This window comes from Oculina patagonica, chromosome 6 (genome assembly GCF_052425735.1).
Source record: "Oculina patagonica isolate OP01 chromosome 6, crgOcupat, whole genome shotgun sequence".
NCBI classification, from domain to species: Eukaryota; Metazoa; Cnidaria; class Anthozoa; order Scleractinia; family Oculinidae; genus Oculina; species Oculina patagonica.
The window spans coordinates 37,018,629-37,037,065 of record NC_135763.1 but is presented as its reverse complement, the minus strand read 5'-3'; the positions used below and the strand labels follow the sequence as shown (position 1 = coordinate 37,037,065).

Genomic DNA, 18,437 nt, shown 5'->3' with positions numbered 1-18,437 from the left:
TTTGCGCCGACTTGCGAGCAAATTTGATCCAGACTAAAGTCAACGCAAGTGGACGCAAGTTAAAAACTTGCGCTCACTTGCGTCTCCGTTTAATAATCTTATCAATTACGTAAAAACTACCTTATTGTTACTTATTTTCGCGGGACTTAATTTTCGCGATTTTAGCGGTTTTTTGATTTAAGACGTTTTCTATTGTATTTTTTTTGTTAATCACATATTTTTGGCCAAATCGAGAAAATTAAGTTCCGCGAAATATACCCGTTCCATTTTCGCGAAATTAAGTTCCCGCGAAAATAAGTAACAATAAGGTAGACGTTTTTCTCAGTTCCAATTTTATCAATCAATCAATCAATCAATCAATCAATCAATCAATCAATCAATCAATCAATCAATCAATCAATCAATCAATCAATCAATCGATCAATCAATCAATCAATCAATTTATTAGAGTCATAACGCGGGATGAGGTGGCCCTCCTACCCAAGCCTGAGGCTCATTTATAAAGCGCATGAAAATTAAATATGAAATCCTAATTTTTCGTGATAAGAAGTTTATTCCTTTTGTTTATACAGTGCTTCCAAATATGGGAAAGATAATGACGTAAAACTAGTCAACACATAACAAACAAGCTCGGTTAATAACAGATTTATTACACGTTTCACCAATCACCATGAGATTAGCTTATTAAGGCCCAATTTAGCTTACCTTCGTGTGCTTTAAAGATTCTTTAATAGAGCTTTTTCTTTCATTCTTTCCGAGATCACGATCAAGATTTATGGCATCTCCATAAACTAAGTTTCCATCGATGTAGGCCTTGTTTTCACTTACAAAGCTATAAGAAGTTAAAAAATTAAGAACAAATTATACATATAAAATGGTTACAATGTTACAAATCAAAATTGCTTACACTGGTAAATGTTCTAGTCACGATTCTATTTCAATACCTGGTCATATCCCAAACTTCTCCCAGAGCAATGCGTCCAGCTATCAGCCAGTCAAGTAAAATGAGGTTAGCCTCTGAAGTCAAGTGAAAGACCTGTTCAACAAAAATTAAATTATCACTAGTTGCAGTTAGAGCGTGAGCAATTTTCGACTGAGTGTCAGAACCAAAACCAAAGTAAGGGGCATGTCATTTCTAGAGGGGGGAGGGCTGGTGCAAATAGAAGAAAGCCATGCTCAAATTCATCTGACACTCCCTTCTTATAAAGCAATTTTTTTGTTGTCACTCCCCCGACTCGCACCAACTTACTTTCTTTAAACCTACCTATAAAGCGTGCATAAATTTCAGTATGTAACCCCCCTCCCCCTCTCCCCGATTTCCTTGCATAAAAAACATTGACCCTTCACCCTATTTGCACCAGCCTAGGGCTTTCCACAAGTTGCTCGGCAACTTTTTGGAAACTTTTCATGTTTCCAGCAACTTTTTCCCCTTCGAGCAACTTTTTTCCTCTCGAGCAACGTGTTGCATTTTAAGCAATTTCCAGACCGAAGATCTCCGAAGATTATCCGAGTGTTTTTCAAAGGCCATACGAGCGTTTCAGAAGATTTACGAAGTTTGACGAAGATTTTCGAGAAACGTCTGAAGACGTTTCAACTTTCGGCTCATTCTGCATTAAAACTTTACAAAAACTCCTCAGCAAACATGACGTCATCATTTTACAAATTTTCCCCTTGATATGTTATTTAGATTCTTCTTTTGCTGTAAAATTGCATAAAACTGCTTAGAATTTTTTTTTTGTTTAAAAATCTAACCCTCAAAGGGAAATAAGCATATATTTAAAGAAATTATCTTGATTAGAAGCAGCGTTTCGGATTTTTTGGAGCAACCTTTCGAGCAACTTTTATTATCAGAAGCAACTTTTTTGGATTTTTGGAGCAACTTTTGAGCAACTTTTTAAGAAATTACGGGCAACTTTTTGGGAAATCTCGAGCAACTTGTGGAAAGCCCTACACCAGCCCCTCCCACCCTCACACTCGACACTGTTCTTCCTGCACGTTTTTTTTAATTTAGCGATGTCTAAATGTTATATAACAATTTATTACCAGTAAGTAACGTTAAGTATGCTGAAGATTTTACTGACCTGTTGTTGTTTGTACACGGCATTCTTATAGCAAAGAATTGGATCAGGAAGAACTGCTAGGATTGCCTTATCAGCTACTTTAACTCTGAGCTCTTGCTTTGTTACCGAACCATTATCTGACGCTGAAATCTATAACAAATAATTAACAAATAGATTCCATTTTGCCGTGCGTCTGTTCAGTTATAGATCACAGATGACGTCAAAATGTGTTAAGAACAAAAAAAGTGGCCCACGAGCCGCTAGGCGAGTGGGTCACTGTTGTTCTTACCACATTTTGACGTCTTCTGTGATCTATAAGGGACGGACCATTATTTTTTTGGAGGGGGGGATGAAAAATATTGAAAAAAAATTGTTTGCAGGGCCTGGAAAGACAAAATAAATTGTTTGCAAAAACGATATATATAACCAAAAATAGTAAGAATTTCGAAAAAAAATGTTTGCAGAGGTGCATAAACTAAAAAAAAAAAGTTTGCAGAGGAAAATTTTTCATCCCCCCCCCCCCTCCAAGAAAATAATGGTCCGTCCCTAACTGAACAGACCCACGGCAAAATGGAATCTATTTGTTTTATATAATAAAACTCTGATTTGGACTATGAACTCTGATAAAGCGCGCGAGTCACACCACCACGTGACGTCATCTATGCGTCTGTTCTCTAATAGATCATAAGTAAGAACCAATCAAAATGCGTGTAGAATTCAGGTTATTATATAAGTAAATCACAAGCCAGGCAAAGCCTCAGAAATGATTAATCAGTTTCAAAGGGACCCTGTCACAAGTCAAGCCACAAGCTAGGGGAGTGTCTCATTTATTATTTTTGGCAAAATTGTTTATTTTTTGGAAAAACGCTCCATTTAAAAGTCGCTAATTCTAGTTCAGAAAAACACGCTAAAACTAGTAGCCGCTAATTATAGAAACCTTGGAAAAAAAATAACACAGGTGACCAAAGCGTACTATAAGAGTTTGTAAAGATTTGAAATAAAGTTACCGTATTTTCTCGATTAAACGCCGGGTACCGAATAAACGCCGGGTCTCCAAGGTGGAGTGGAATATAGGCCCCTAAGGTATTTATTTAAGGTATGATAAGCTGTAGCTATATCAGCCAGATACGTAGTTGTCAAAAACAACGAATAAAAACCGCTGCTAAATGAGATCAGGCTCGAAAAACTGCAGGAGTCAAATAAACGCCGGGTCCGCCAGGTCAAGTTTGTAATAAACGCCGGGGGCGTCTAATCGAGAAAATACGGTAGTTGAAGATATTTCTTTCTACCTTTGAAAAGCCATAATAAAACTTGCAACCTTACCTGGTGTCACCTTTTTTTAGTTTCTTATAGAAAGCCATACGCCCGATTTTCGTTTCAACGGTCTACCTTATTCTTACTAATTTTCGCGCGTACTTAATTTCGCGAAAATTCGAGAGCTGAATTTCGCGAGTATTAATTTTCGCGATTGGTAGAAAAAATTTTTAAAAAAGCGAATTAAATTTCGCGATTTTTTTGGTTTAGTCTTTAGACTAAGGAACCACTGGAAATACACAAAGGTCTGGCACAATGTAACTACAAGGAACCTGCAAATGGAAACTTTAGTGACTGTACTAAGGAGGTTTTGAACCAATATACAAGCTCGAAACAGTAATCAGAAGAATGGTGCTAGTCAAAAACAACGCGGAATTATATTTTTATTGTTTTGACATATGATATGGGATTAATGTTCGCGTGTTTAAATTTCGCGCAATGTTTTTTTCGCGCGTACTTAATTTCGCGATTATTTTGAAATCGCGAAAATTAGTACTCGCGAAAATTAGTAAGAATAAGGTATCACATTATGGCTTCTGGTAATAATTACCTGTGCTTACCTTTGGGTATTCTGGTGTCGTAAGTACAACCTTACATTGTTCCCCTACACTGATATCAACACTGATGATGCAGTTTTCGCAGTTCAGTTGGCACCCGGAGTGGAGTTTGTAAAGCCACTGGCAGTCTGACTCCGGTAAACTACAGCGTGACTGTGTAACCATTAACTTCAGCTAAGTTAACCAGCAAAGACAGTTTTAAAATTAAGAACGCATACCAACCTCTTATATATAAATATCACTATAATGGGGATGTACCGCTGGATGGGGTCGCATTTTCACGACTGGACTGTCTATAATGGGGTCTGCGGTCCGGCGTTTTTTTCCCTTGCGTTAATAATGGGGTCGCCTTTTCAAGCATTTTTATCGGGTGACTAGAATGGGGTCACACTTTTCCGGGACTTTGAGAGTAAGAAAATTCTGGCAAGTTGTGATTTATTAACGGAAAGATTCGCCAAAAAAAGTTACCGTTTTTATTGCTGTTGTTTAATATTTGACAAACGGCTCCAATTAAATTTTCGGCCTTGAAAGAAAGTGACTAAGTTGGGGTCGTGAAAATTACATTTACACAAAAGTGACTAAGATGGGGTCTATATAATTGGCCATAGAATGGGTTGGGTTCTGAGAGGCCAGCGGCACATACCCAACAAAGATTGACCCAAGTACCCCCCCCCCCCCGGGATTTTTACTCAGCTCGATTAGCTTTTTTTGTTGTCCTGAGTAATTTTCCCTAAATTTTTATTAAAATATTATGTTATGTAGTCTAAGTTGAATTCTTTAGTACTATGGTAGTAAAGCGTGTTGTAGTTACTTTCACATTCTATGTCAACATTTTTTCCACTGAGAATAGACATAGGTTAAAAGTTGTGTTGTCATTTTTTTCAATCATTGTAATTCAGCTAGCTAGCTTCGCTGTGATAGACATAGGACAACTGGAGACACATCCTCGGAGACCCGGGGCGGTGGGGGCGAAGACGCGACCGGGCATGCGCGAACTGCGCGCAAAATAGCATATAGTGTATTGACTGGTGCACTTTCATCAATACAACTTTTATATCCAATTTTTTTGCGCGGTTTCGCTTCCCCTCCCCCCTCCCCCTGGGTCTCCGAGGATGTGGAGACACAGTCTACTGTTAGAAATTCCGTAGTAACATTGAACCACTCAGTTCAAAGATCTTTTACTGCTACATGGTCTTCTACACACATTGCGTGCCTACATATGACGTAAGCTGATTTGTAAAGAACACTCACGGCACATACTAAAACCCAAAACAACGAAACGAAACCACCGAAACCCCCAAACCGCCGAAACGAGCGGAACGAAACCGCCGAAACGAGCGAAACGAAACGAAATCACCGAAACAAGCAAAACTTCAAGATTTCCGCCACTTACCGTACTCTACACCCCGTTTAGCCTACAATACACTCCGATTAGCCTACTATAAACCCCGGTTAGCCTACTATAACTCCTGTTAGCCTACTACACACTCCGGTTAGCCTACGTTTCACTTAGGTTAGCCTACTATGAACTCCGGTTAGCCTGTTTTCGGTTAGCTCTCAATAATTGTAATGGGTTTTGCTTGTTTCGGTGACTTTCGTCTTGTTTCGCTCGTTTCGGCCATTTCGGTTGTTTTCGGCGGTTTCGTTTCGGTCCTTTCGGTTGTTTCGCTCGTTTCGTTTAGGTGGTTTCGTTTCGTTGTTTCGGGTTTTAGTACATACCAACACTCACAGGGTATGTAAAGTATAGTTTGGAATTAACTGTTTTAAATTTGACACTACTGGGACCATCAATGCCAGACACTATTTCAGGAATACAGCAGAACTCGGCACATCCAGAACCAGGGACTGACAAACAAGACTTTGCAGGAACCGCTTCCATCCCAGACTTCTATTAGTAGTTCTAAAAGAAGAAATAAACAGATATGCTTTTCTCCCCATGAACATTTCTCAACGCAGGTCAATGCCTTGGTTTTACACACACTATGGCGAAGAAATAATGTCCATATTAGCGGGATCGGTTTTGCATGTTAAGTACTTTTGAATTTTACGTGCCAAGCCCTCCATGTTTCTTATGCAAAATTATAATAAATTATGATTTAGCCTCAATTTTAAAAGGTAGTGTATGCCTTTCTTCTTGTACTTTTGCTTTAAAATTGATATTTTCACATTCGAAAAATTAAATCATGCGCATCTAGCAGATCGTCCTCAGAAGATCCCTTCAATAAAATGGACCATCACTTTGATCGCGGTGTTTCCGTCTTTGAAATATGGTAAAAATCAAGCCATCATTTGTGGCTAATAATTGGAGAATAGAAGTCCTTTTTTCGATTCTTTTTGTTACGGGGCATTTTTCGGTAAAAGGATCGTAAAAGGTAAAAGGATACAATATTCTGCATCTTCTCTTAGAACAAAACCTTCGAATAAGAAATGAGTGCTAGAATTTTCAAAACTTTAATACGTAAGTGAGGCTGTTATCCTGCTGTTATACTTTGGATTGTTTCTGTGATCAAAGCAAAACAAGGCCGTCGAGATAACGGCTAGTTTTGCAATGTCTCACATGAAGCTACATGAATGGCGCATAACTTGCTACAAACAACAGGAGAAATGCTCTTAGCCCCCAAAATACAAGCTTACGAGAGCTGCTTCACGTGTACTGTTTCGATTATTAGGAGCGCGTCTAATCGATGAGGGCCTGGACTCTACTGAAGTCCAGTTGTCACATATCCATTGTCAGGGAACATATTTACTAGAGATCGATCTAGAGTTCGCTTTTCGTTCGACGACGTTTCGCTGGATCTCTCAGGTTTCGACGTCAGAGATTTCGAACTCTGTATTTTCGATGTCTCAGGTCTGAGATTTAAAATGTAATTTTGCAATTTGAGACTATGCTTTCACTTGAGGATGTGCTCTAACCTGCGACCAGGTTAGATGTACTCTAGGGTATTTGGATTCGTAGCCATTCACACTGCGAGAACGGTTAGCAAGCACACTGGAAAAGCACCGGAACAGCGGAACGACTTTATCCTCTCTTGGCTTAAAACATTACCTCATTAACAGAGCGCTGCTCATAAACTTACATGGGCGCTTCAGTTTCTGATGGAGCTACAAAAATATTAACTCTAAATATTGAAATATTGGTATGGCACGGTTGCTCCTGGAATTAATTGAGCCCGATGCATTAGTTTTCGTGTGACGCAAACCGGGACTTTTTTTGTTTCGGCTTCGCCCAAAAGTGTGAAAACGGTAAAATAAAAAATTAGCCCCTAGTGTAGGCCTGTCCCAAGTGAAAACGTAGTCTGTGTAGCCTTTGTTTTCAAGAGTCTCCCCGCTGGGAACGATCAAATAATTATCCTACAATTTAATATCCAAACAAGCCTCTGGCTCGGGTGATCGCGAAAGCACTACCCTACAGTATTCTTTATGGTCGACAACAGTTAGCTGACGAGGGCATAAAAACCCTTTTAGATCGACAACAAGTAGACTACGGGTTGGTGTCAAACCTCTCTTATACCGGCAGATCTGAGATGTGTTATGTTATAAACATTGCAGCGCTTATAAAGTCTGTCCAGATTAGTGTTATGGCCACAGTGGTGTTAAAGTAAAATATTCTGTTTTTTGCTTTGTATTTAAAAAGATTCGGAACCCAAACTTCATTAGCGATCACATTCGATTGTATTATTTGGTTATTCCATTGCCTAAAATGGCGACTAACTTTAAATCGGGTGCCATACTGCGTGCATACAAAATTGAAATACGCCGATCGCTACATGCATAAGTGATCTTACTTGTTTTCCAGATAGAAGAGAGATAAAAGTCGATAAATACCTGGTTATTTCCTTGTTATGCCTGTGTATATGATGTGGTAAGAAATACCAGTACATCGGTCGGTTTTAGACGTTGAATTGCGGACGTCGAAACACTGTAATGTATCTCGCGGTAATGTATTCCAGGCAAAGCCGACCTAAGCATAAACAAAAGAAATAATTTATTCGTACTTCACCTCAATGTGGGGTTCTTTGTTTCATTTGTCTGAGCCTGTCTCGAAGCCAAGTGTATCGCTTAGCTGGTTATTAACTTGAAGTTGATAAAAACTACGTTTCAAGAGTTCTTTGGCCTTCATCCCGGCCCTGATCTAGTCCAGATATGCCCCTCTCTCTTTGTCACGCAACGATGGGAGCGTGACGGAGAGAGGGCCAGTGCTTGACTAGGCGCTGAGTGTCCTGAGTCCGTACGGTAATCTATCCTCGCAAAAAATGAACTTGAGCACTCGGCATCCAAGCCGAGTAGCGCTAGCCTACAGAATGGGCGGATTCTTTTATATAATCCGCCTGTTCTGCCGGCTAAATATCCATCTTTATCCATCCAACCGCCGCCTGGTTAGCTCAGTTGGTAGAGCACCGGACTGCTATGCGGGAGGTCATGACAACAACAACAACAACAGCAACTTTATTTGGGTTCGAACCCCAGACCGGACCAACACTCAGGGTCTTAAAATAACTGAGGAGAATGTGCTGCCTTTGTAATTTCATCTGCAAATGGTTAGACATTCTAGTCTTCTTGGATAAGGACGATAAACCGTAGGTCCCGTCTCCTGTATCTTCAGTCTTATAACAGGGGACGTTAAAGAACCCACACACTATTCGCAAAGAGTAGGGCACGAAGCTCCCGGTGTCGTGGTCTGGCCTTTACAATTGTGTAGTAAATTACAGTATGTGTAAAGCGCATTTGAACATATACATATGAAAAATGCGCTATATAAATGCATTATCATTATCATTATTATCATTAACTTTAGCACTCAACATGCAACCTTGCCAGGGCCGTAGCCAGTGGTAGGCCTGGGCTAGTAGAAGGCAAACCGAAGCACTTGCCTCGGTAGAAATCTTAAATTTATCTTTTTTTTTCAGAATCCTGTGAGAGGCTTTGCATTGAAAGTTTACCCACAGGGAGTCCATACAATGCGTGCAGTTGTAATACAAGCAATGTGACTGTATGTTCGAAATATAAAGAAATGTATGAGAAAATCTTATGATCGTATTAAAAAATTTACTTTTTGAACAAAAGATCATTTCGATATTCTCATACATTTCTTTATACAGTCGAAGCTCTCTTAACGGACACTCTCGTAAGCGGACAGCTCTACTTACGGCCGCCTTGTTTGAAACCCCGTTTAAACTCCCATACAAACAACCTCGTTCCCAGGGTCTCTCTCTCAACTCTGTATTTTTACATTCGCGTAAGCGGACATTCCCGTAAGCGGCCGCGGACACTTTCAGAGATTACGACTTTGACTTTTTCTTTGTTTTTAAGCTCCCGTAAGCGGACACCCAAAAGAAAATCCTATAAACAACCTCTGTCTTGTTTTTTCTTATTAACGTTACATCGCCGTTCGTCACAATGATTTTACAGTAATTACAGAACCATATTTCAGTGCTTTTTTTGTCGTAATCCACGTCCGGTTACATTTTGAAACACCACTTGTTAGCTAGGCAAGCTCCGGTCCCGTAAGCCATCTATCCCCTTCACCTCTAGTGGCCGCTTACGAGAACCATTCTCGTAAGCGGCCAGCTCCAGTTACGGACACTTTTTTCGCGTCCCGAGGGTGTCCGCTTACGAGAGCTTTTGACTGTAAGCGCTGGGCCGCTTTTGCGCTGGGAACGACTTTGGGGCCCGCCCTGGGCGCTCTCTCAAGGCGCTCCTCCTCCCCATTCCTGCGCCGGGACCAAATAAATCAACACGTCGATCTACGATCTACGCTACATGAAGTACTTACCGGAAGAGAGCGGCACGAACCATCCACACGCACGGTCAGTTGTTGTGAGTTGATGAACTAACCTTACTTGCAGCTGAGTTTTTCAGTACAAGATGAGGCTCAGTCCACGCGAACTAGAGGGACTTCTTATTCATCAAACTGGTTTTTTGGCTCAAAAACGTCTCGCACGCGGCTTAAAGTTGAACCTGCCCGAAGCTGTGTCGCTCATCGCATCACAGGTGAGGTTTGTGTGTAGTGGCTCTCAGAAGATATGAGCGCATTAGCATCATGCAATCAATACGCGCATTTTAGAGGCTTTGTTTTATGCCTGCAAAGTAACCCGTAAATCGCTTGACACAAATTTTAGCTAAAACTTGGTTTGGGGCTTATAAAGATGGGTCAAAAAGCCCCATAATTTCTCGAGTTTTGTGCAGTGAGTGGTCAATGTTTACAGAGCGGGTGACAAGGGGTCTTGCCATGAAGTCACGAAACGCGCCTAAATTTTACATTTCACAAATCAAAATTCTTTTCCATTTTTCTCCGAAATGCACATTTTCGCGGAGTATACTTCAAATTAAATTCACAGAACAGTTTTTCACGATTCACGAAACACATAAATGTACAGTCAACTCTCTCTTAACGGACACACCTATATAAGACGGACACCTGGTTATGGTCCCTGCCGTTTTTCAGTCATTTTACTGTAACAAATCTCTCTGTAAGACGGACACCTCTCTAAGACGGACAACAGACACTTTGAAACTGCACATGGACACGCACAAAAAGTTTTTTTAGTGAATTATACTTCAAAACATGGTATCGACATATTATTATGGCATAGTAAGTCAGCGCCTTTAGAATACCAAACTTACCAAAAACAATCCACTATAACGTATTACTTCTCTGCGTATGGGCACCAAAGAGGTAGTTTTATACTTACAGTATTACTGTTTGTAATGGGCAAATGAGTCGAATTCTGATATTATTTTTGTTCCACTTTTTAGGTTTTGCTAAAGTAAGTGACTTAAAACAGACGTGTATCTGTTGTGCATAGCCGTTTAGCTTTCTCATCTCAAAATTTCTGGTGTCAGATTACCTCAACTCTCTGTAAGGCGGACACCTCTATAAGACGGACAGTTGGGGCCGGTCCCGACGGTGTCCGTCTTAGAGAGAGTTGACTGTATAACTAAAATACCCCCTCCCCACCCCTTTGCATTAATAAGTTGATCTCTTTGCAAGTTATGAGAACATCATTCGGTCTCAGACCTCATTTTTATCACCTCCCTGCTATGAAACCAACGGCTGTTACTGCAAGCCTGAGACTTTCTTGGCCTTGCAAAATAAATTGAGGCTTCAAGACAATGTCTCAAAAAATTGAGGCAGTGAGACCTGACAAACAAGCTAACTGATTAATTAGCAAGGTCAGTTGTTGTAAGGTAAGACAAAACAGCTTTTATAAACAAATACTGTTATGATTTGATTTAGCGCCCTCCTTCCAATAAGCGCCCCCTTCAAATATCTTTTTGTCAATAAGCGCCCCTATTCCAATTAGCGCCCCCATTCTAATTAGCGACCCCATTCTTATAAGCGCCCACCCATCTTATAAGCATCTTTATTCTAATAAGTGCAGCCTCTATTGCCAAGATAACTGCCCCTACTGAAGTCATCCACGTTAAATAGATAAACTCATGAACATATATTTACTGCTAAAATGAACAATACAACTTGAAAATGACCAATGAATGGTTGAAACATCATTCATTACTTGCGTTAACTTTTATTGCAAAATCAACTTCAAAGAACTTGTTGATTTGAATTATTATTCAAATTTGCAATATTTTTTTTTTGTAGCTCAATGAATTTATCAGAGATGGCAAGACTGTTGCAGAGCTGATGAACACAGGAAAGCAATTGTTAGGTCAGTTGTCAAGATGTAATGCCAATGTATTTCTTTCCAGTGGTTAACGTTGATGTCATGACCCCGGGGGGGGGGGGGCACCCGGTATATTTTTGGGTGGGGGTGTGCCGCTGGAAATTTGAAGCCCTTACCCTATACCAGACCATGTTCAGCTGATTTTTGCAACCCTATACTAGACTAGACACTGAAAATCCCTACCCTATCCCAGACTTGCATTTTGTTAGAACTGTATCATTATCAGTGTTTTAATGGAAAACCATCTGTGAACAACGATGCCGCGATGATTTTATTTACGTTTAGGAAAGCCTCTTTCTCTTCCGAGTTTCTGGACTATATTTGTCACCGTCGATCGGTTTCCTGGCAAATGCTACCCTTTTCTAGACCAAAACTCTCTGATTTCTATACCCTATCCCAGACTAAACTGCTTGAAAACCATACCCTTCACAGCGGCACATACCTATATAGCTCATGTATGGGAGTGCCCCCCCCCCCCCCCGGGGTCATGACCTTGACCTGGTATCATCTATTATATATATCATATATTATATACCGGGTATATTATATATATATTCAGTGGAACCCAGATGCAGTGGAACTCTGATACAGTGGAACCCCGATACAACGATCCTCGATATAACAATATTCCCAATATAACGATGAATATTCTATGTCCCGGCAAAAGTTACAGTAAAATGTATGGGACGGAACCCCGATATAACAATCTTCGATATAACGATATTCCCGATATAACTATGAGAATTTAGTGGACCGAACGTAAAATCCTCCCGATATAACGATATTATCAGTTCACAGTCACAATTTATTTGCAAAACATCGAATTTAATGCAATAATATTACAGTTATTGAGTGATCTCTGACGTTTCCGTAAACAGCTTTGTATGTGTTCTTAGCTTCTTTATCAAAATTATTCTCTTTATCCTCCTCTTATATGCAGTAAAAAGTACTTGTTAGGTTTACCCTGATATAACGATATTTTTGGTTATTTTTCGGCCATATCGTTATATCGGGAGTTTCGATACAATGATTCCCCGATATAACGATATAATTTTACTGCTCCCTTGGCATATCATTATATCGGGGTTCCACTGTATATCATATATAGCTGATGTAAATGAAGTATTCAGTCTTCGAAAATTGTCTGAATTCCTTTAGCAAAAACACGTCAAGTAGTCCGCTGGAGGTCTTATAAGTGACTTTATAATAGAGATGTGTGACTTTGACCATGAAAATTCTTCTTGGTTTGTGAAAAAACCGAGATCTTAAATGATCCACAAGCTGCATGTGCACACAATCGGCAGCAGATGGCGAGAGCAATCGTCAGTTCTAGTGCTTTTGAGAGCGTACTGTGGGCTCCGTCTTGACCGTCAGTTTTTCCAAAGAACTGCTATATCATTATCATTATCATTAAACACAAGATGACTTAAACAAAAATTTCATTTCGGAAATTAATAATAAAATGTTTTTATTATGTTAGGTCTAAACCAGGTATTACCTGGGGTAGCGCCACTGATAGAAGAAGTACAAGTAGAAGGAACCTTTCCAGATGGAACAAAATTGGTAGGTGTTGAAATAAACAGCAATGATGCAGTTCAACATTGGGGAATTGCTCTTACAGTCAAAACACCTCAAGCGTTCCTGTCAAGGGTGGATTAATGATTCCGTTATAATATTGCAAATCTGATTTCATTCTTTGCTTCAATATTACATTCTTGAATTGAATATTTCAATGTTCAAACGGCGACTAAATTCAAAACTCGAATGTTGATTGGATTGTTGTCTGGCTTCACGCGACAGGCACGTGAGAATCTGGCCTGAATTTGCATAAACTAGTCAACCATCAAATGTCACACATGGTGTTTTCTCATCATTTTGTTCTTCACGTTCTATTATTTCAACCCTATGATAATTCCAAAAGAAAGGCGAGACATTTTGGTCCACTGTAAAGGCACAAAAATACCACTGGCAGAAGAAAAAGTGGGAAAAATGTCGTTGACCCATTTTATGCAAATTAGGGAACTTTTTCAATTTATCACGTGTCTGTCGCATGAATGAAATCAACATTCGAGTTTTGAATTGAGTCGCCGTTTGAACATTGAAATATTCAATTCAAGAATGGAATATTGAAACAAAGAATGAAATCAAATTTGCAATAATGGAATCATTAATCCACCCTTGACAGGAATGCTTGAGGTGTTTTGACTGTAATAATTTATTAGCCAAAACTGAATGCTCATCTACATTTAATTTCTCTGAGGAAATTGCTTGAGGTTCAGGCCAAAAAAAAATTATCTGAGCAGCTAGTTTGCTGTTAATTATTGATTATTTTGATTTACAACAAAACATATGATATTATTCTTCTCATATTCAGGTCACTGTTCATCACCCTATTTGTCAAGCAAATGGTGATTTGAATCTTGCTCTCTATGGGAGCTTCTTGCCTGTTCCATCAGTAGAGAAATTCTCATCAGCAAGTGAAAATGTTGTGCCTTTGGTGAGTATTTCTTGAAAGCTAGAAAAAACTATGAACAACTATGTAGACAACAAAGACCTTGAAAGCGAAGACTGAAGACCTAAGACCTGATCGAAAATAAAGACCTGATCAAAAACAAAGACCTGATCAAAAACAAAGACCTGGTCGAAAACGAAGAACCAATCAAAAACAAAGACTTGATAGAAAAGGTAGAGTCTCTCATTAAAAAGCAGTATTCACCCAGAGTTGCGTGACACTACTCAACATGTTCTGCTTTATTGCCAAAGTACATGTAACCCACACTGCCAGTGAGAGCATATCCTGGTTTCAGCATGAAGGTACTTAATTATAAGGAACTTTTACTCTCCGTGGATAGACTTATATATACTGTCAGACCTCTATTAAGCGGCCACTTTCCAAAGTCCCCATTTATTTTTCACTTAACTGCTGTATTTGATACCTCTATTCAACGCCCACCTCTATTAAGCGGCCCCGGCCACTTTTTTGCTGTCGCAAGTGTATTATTTATATGGTTTTTACCTCCATTAAGCGGCCAGCAAAATATCTTTCCAAGCGAAATGGTGATAAATGATATATATTTTCCGTGAAATATCTTGAGCTAATTTTTTTTCACATACTAACTGTTGATGCAAAGGCTGAAGAATTTTGTCAATGATGTTTTGCATATTTTTCTGCACAAAATCAACCCGAAGAAATACTGTAAATTTCAACCTACGTGCCCTTTGTGTCAGAGCTATGAGGTGGAAATGCACTTGATGTTTTGTTACAATGAATTTTGGATTTATCTTCAAATAGATTCACTTTTTAAAAGCATTTTGCTATATAGAGTCAATAAAACCATGTTTACTGCCATTCCTTTCCAATTTATAATATTGTACCTCTATTAAGCGGCCAACCTCTATTAAGCGGCCACTTTTTGAAGTCCTAAGAGTGGCCGCTTAATAGAGGTCGGACTGTACTATTTTGTGAAACAAAACGAAATGCTATGAAATATATGCCAAATAACAGAAATTCCTTTCTAACTTGACAAGCCTGGTTATTGTGATGAATTCCTGTTACATGGATGGTTGGCACATTTAACTTTATTCTGCTATTTTGCAGAAAACTACTATTTTTATTTAATATTACTATTTATAAAACACAACCTAGACATATAGCTCTACCAAGTGCTCTATATCCAAAATCAATAGCTAGCCAGTGGATCACCCTGCCTCCACCGGACTAAGTGATAAATCTGTGTGTTACTGTTGTGGTTATTTTCAGGTTAATAACACTGTACCAGGTGCCATGATTCCTGCTGTTAATGGAAGCATTGTTCTGAATGCAGAAAGAAGAACAGTTAAGCTGAAAGTCACAAGCTTGTGTGATCGCCCTATTCAAGTATGTATACCAGTTAACTACAACTGTAGGTGAGGCCTTTCAAGGGGCTTTGGCAACAGGCAATATTGCTCCAAAAATTATGGCTTAAAATGTAATGTCAGTCGTGTTTCAAAGCAACAAAAGTCAAGAGAAACTAGCCCCAGGGGGGGTACTTGCAGTATTAATGACGGGGGGGTCCGACGGAGCTTCATATTGCGAACCCAAAAAAATACATGAGCCTGAAATTTTACACCCAAAAAAATACCTGGCAACAAAATTTTCTACCCCCAAAAATACAAAACCTAGCACCTCGATACTGATTTATTCAATCAAACAGACTTTAAGTCCTAAAAAAATACATGACAGATCTCTTGACCCAAAAAAATACCGAGGGTGTAAATTTTCAACCCAAGAAAATACGTCGGACCTCCCCGTCATGTATACTGCAAGTACCCCCCCTGGGAAACTAACAGTGAAAGGGTGTACAGTTGCAACAGCGACAACTTTTCCGTCACCAACAAGGTGACAGGTGGGTTGGAAACAAAAGACAAAGAAACATCAGAAACCCCCTTGGAAGGCCTTGTAGATGGGAGTGATAAGGGGTTGCTCAATGTGTGATTACTTTGGCTTTAGCTTTGACGGTCAATTTGAAATGGACATCAATCTTACTTTCAGCCATACAGCTGGTATTTTTCTCACCTGAGCTGCACTTGGGTCACAACACTTCACACACCTTAAACCCTTAGAGGCCAGGAAGCCAGGTCATCTGGAAAGTTTGCGGGGAACATTGTATTTAACTCATACACAACCCAAGTTCACAATCAGGGCTTATTGAATCACTAATTAAATATAAATAATGATAATTATTTATAATAATCTATTTTTTATTATTTCTTTTTGGAATTGACATTCAGGTTGGAAGCCATTATCACTTCATAGAGGTGAACAAGTATCTTCAATTTGACAGAGCAGCTGCTTTTGGCATGAGGCTGGTAAGTTGCCTGTTGAATTATATTTAACAATAATGAGTGTGCATTGGATATGAGATGGTAGATCAGCCAATGAGGTGAGACAGAGTAGTGCTGAGTTGGCAATTACTATCTCATATCCAACAAATGCAAATGAAGTAATTGTTTTATTAGGCCCTTGGCATGATGTGTCATGTGACCTTGTCAATCATAAAAATGGTTGTTAAAACAGTGAAAAACAGATGAAGTTGATAAGTCTAGTTGCAAGTCTACTTTTAAGATTTTATGGCAGGGTCCCCTGGCAAGTACAGATAGGATTCTCAGCAAAGCCCTGGTGCTGACTTCCCTTTGATGTTTAAATCCTTAATTCCCCTTTAAACCCTTGAACCTTCAATTTACCCGTAACCCTGAACCCTTCAATTTACCCTTCAATTCCCATCCTCATTTGGTGATCAAGAGAAATTGAAGTTATTCATGTGACTTTTCTCTGTTTACACTTTAGAATATTGCTGCCGGGACTGCAGTTAGATTTGAACCAGGAGATACCAAAACAGTTGAACTAGTTGAAATTGCTGGAAACAGGTGAGATGCAGGGTTTCTTATCTCAAGAGTTTTTTTCAACTCCAAATGTTTTTCCTCATGATTAATTAATTAGTTATTAACATAAGGAGTCACGGCAAATGGTAAATTTAAGACTTTGCAAGACAGGAAGACAATAATTAATAAAAAAAAATTTCTGCAATCACATGTACGAGGCCTTTTTTAGCCTTGTGTGGGAAATCAAGACTCTGAGACAGAATAATGAAATTGATAGAGTCTAGCTATTATATAATATTCTACTCAGTAATACCTGTAATTATAAATTCTTTTGAGATATCTTTTGGTTGTGTGCCTTGTTAGAGTTGTCCGAGGGGGCAATGGACTCACAGATGGACCAGCTACACCAGAAAACTTAGAGCGTGTTATGAAGAAAGTGGCTGAGTTAGGATTTGCTCATGAACCACAGGTTGGTAACAGTTTCTTTTATTTATTTATTTATTTACTAGTGAAAACTGATCTGGGCGAGTGTAATTCAAGGTCACTCACCCAGGGCGATTGCTCCGAAATTTTCTTTTCCAACCCTGTTTCCAAACCTTTTTCAATTAAAAATAATTATTTTACTTCTAGGATGTTAAGGAAACTGGTGTTAGCAGTGTGACTATTCCACAAGAGCTGTACATTAACATCTATGGTCCTACTGTCGGAGACAAGGTTTGTGGCATAAATATTTATATCTACAGTCAACTCTTTCTAAAACAGACACCGTCGGGACTGGCTCCAGCATTTCTTAGAGGGGTGTTCACCTTATAGGGAATTACATGTTACTTACAGTACTGTAAAATGACTGAAAAACAGCAGGGACGAGAGTTACGATATTTTAAGTCATCTATGACATAGCTCTTTTAAAGAGGAGAAGAGGAGAAGAGGAAGAGTTGACTGTATACATACCCGAACCCCCCTTTTGTCGTACTGTCTATGACTCAAGTGCCACATGTCAATCATTAGTATTGAATTTTTGTCAAGAAGCCATTATTAAGAGTGATGATTTTTTAACTGACAGTAATATTTAGCCAATCAAATTGTATTAGGATGTATAATTGCAGTTAAAAAGTTTTCCATTCATCTGACTTTTTTGACCAATTATCATGTGATGGTTATAATTTGTTTTAATGTAGCAGGTTGATAATTAAGTCAGTGTCAGTCTCTATTAAGTAAGTTTTGTAACCTTGGGAATGCAGAAAAAGTGTCCATTATAACTAGAGACTTGTCTGCGTAAGAGAGGTTTAAAATGTCCAGGGGAGGGGGGGTACTCCAGCTTGTAAATGACGGGGATGATCGAATGAAGGCAAAACTCAGGACCCAAAAAAATCCCTTAGTCTTCCAACATTACCCAAAAAAATCCCTGGACCAAAAATAACCCCCCCAAAAAATCCCTTGTCAAATTACCCCTAAATTGC

The 18,437-nt window shown here is 39.1% G+C and overlaps 2 protein-coding genes across 2 annotated transcripts in view; one reads left to right on the top strand and one right to left on the bottom strand.

Moving 5' to 3' along the window:
- The window catches only part of LOC144657606 (uncharacterized), a 13,526-nt gene extending 3,715 nt beyond the window's left edge, over positions 1–9,811 (bottom strand). Inside the window, exons 1-7 of the mRNA XM_078517961.1 lie at positions 9,705–9,811; positions 7,757–7,892; positions 5,661–5,831; positions 3,935–4,105; positions 2,082–2,210; positions 945–1,036; positions 706–832 (exon numbers count right to left, since the gene is read on the bottom strand). Coding sequence (XP_078374087.1) covers positions 706–832; positions 945–1,036; positions 2,082–2,210; positions 3,935–4,105; positions 5,661–5,810 — 669 coding nt within the window. The 5' untranslated portion in view covers positions 5,811–5,831; positions 7,757–7,892; positions 9,705–9,811. The remainder of the gene's footprint in view (positions 1–705; positions 833–944; positions 1,037–2,081; positions 2,211–3,934; positions 4,106–5,660; positions 5,832–7,756; positions 7,893–9,704) is intronic.
- Positions 9,791–18,437, top strand: part of LOC144657578 (urease subunit alpha-like) — a 27,086-nt gene continuing 18,439 nt past the window's right edge. The window contains exons 1-9 of the mRNA XM_078517927.1: positions 9,791–9,922; positions 11,535–11,601; positions 13,097–13,179; positions 13,991–14,113; positions 15,377–15,493; positions 16,387–16,464; positions 16,943–17,022; positions 17,341–17,446; positions 17,608–17,691. Of these exons, the coding sequence (XP_078374053.1) occupies positions 9,797–9,922; positions 11,535–11,601; positions 13,097–13,179; positions 13,991–14,113; positions 15,377–15,493; positions 16,387–16,464; positions 16,943–17,022; positions 17,341–17,446; positions 17,608–17,691 (864 nt within the window). The 5' untranslated portion in view covers positions 9,791–9,796. The remainder of the gene's footprint in view (positions 9,923–11,534; positions 11,602–13,096; positions 13,180–13,990; positions 14,114–15,376; positions 15,494–16,386; positions 16,465–16,942; positions 17,023–17,340; positions 17,447–17,607; positions 17,692–18,437) is intronic.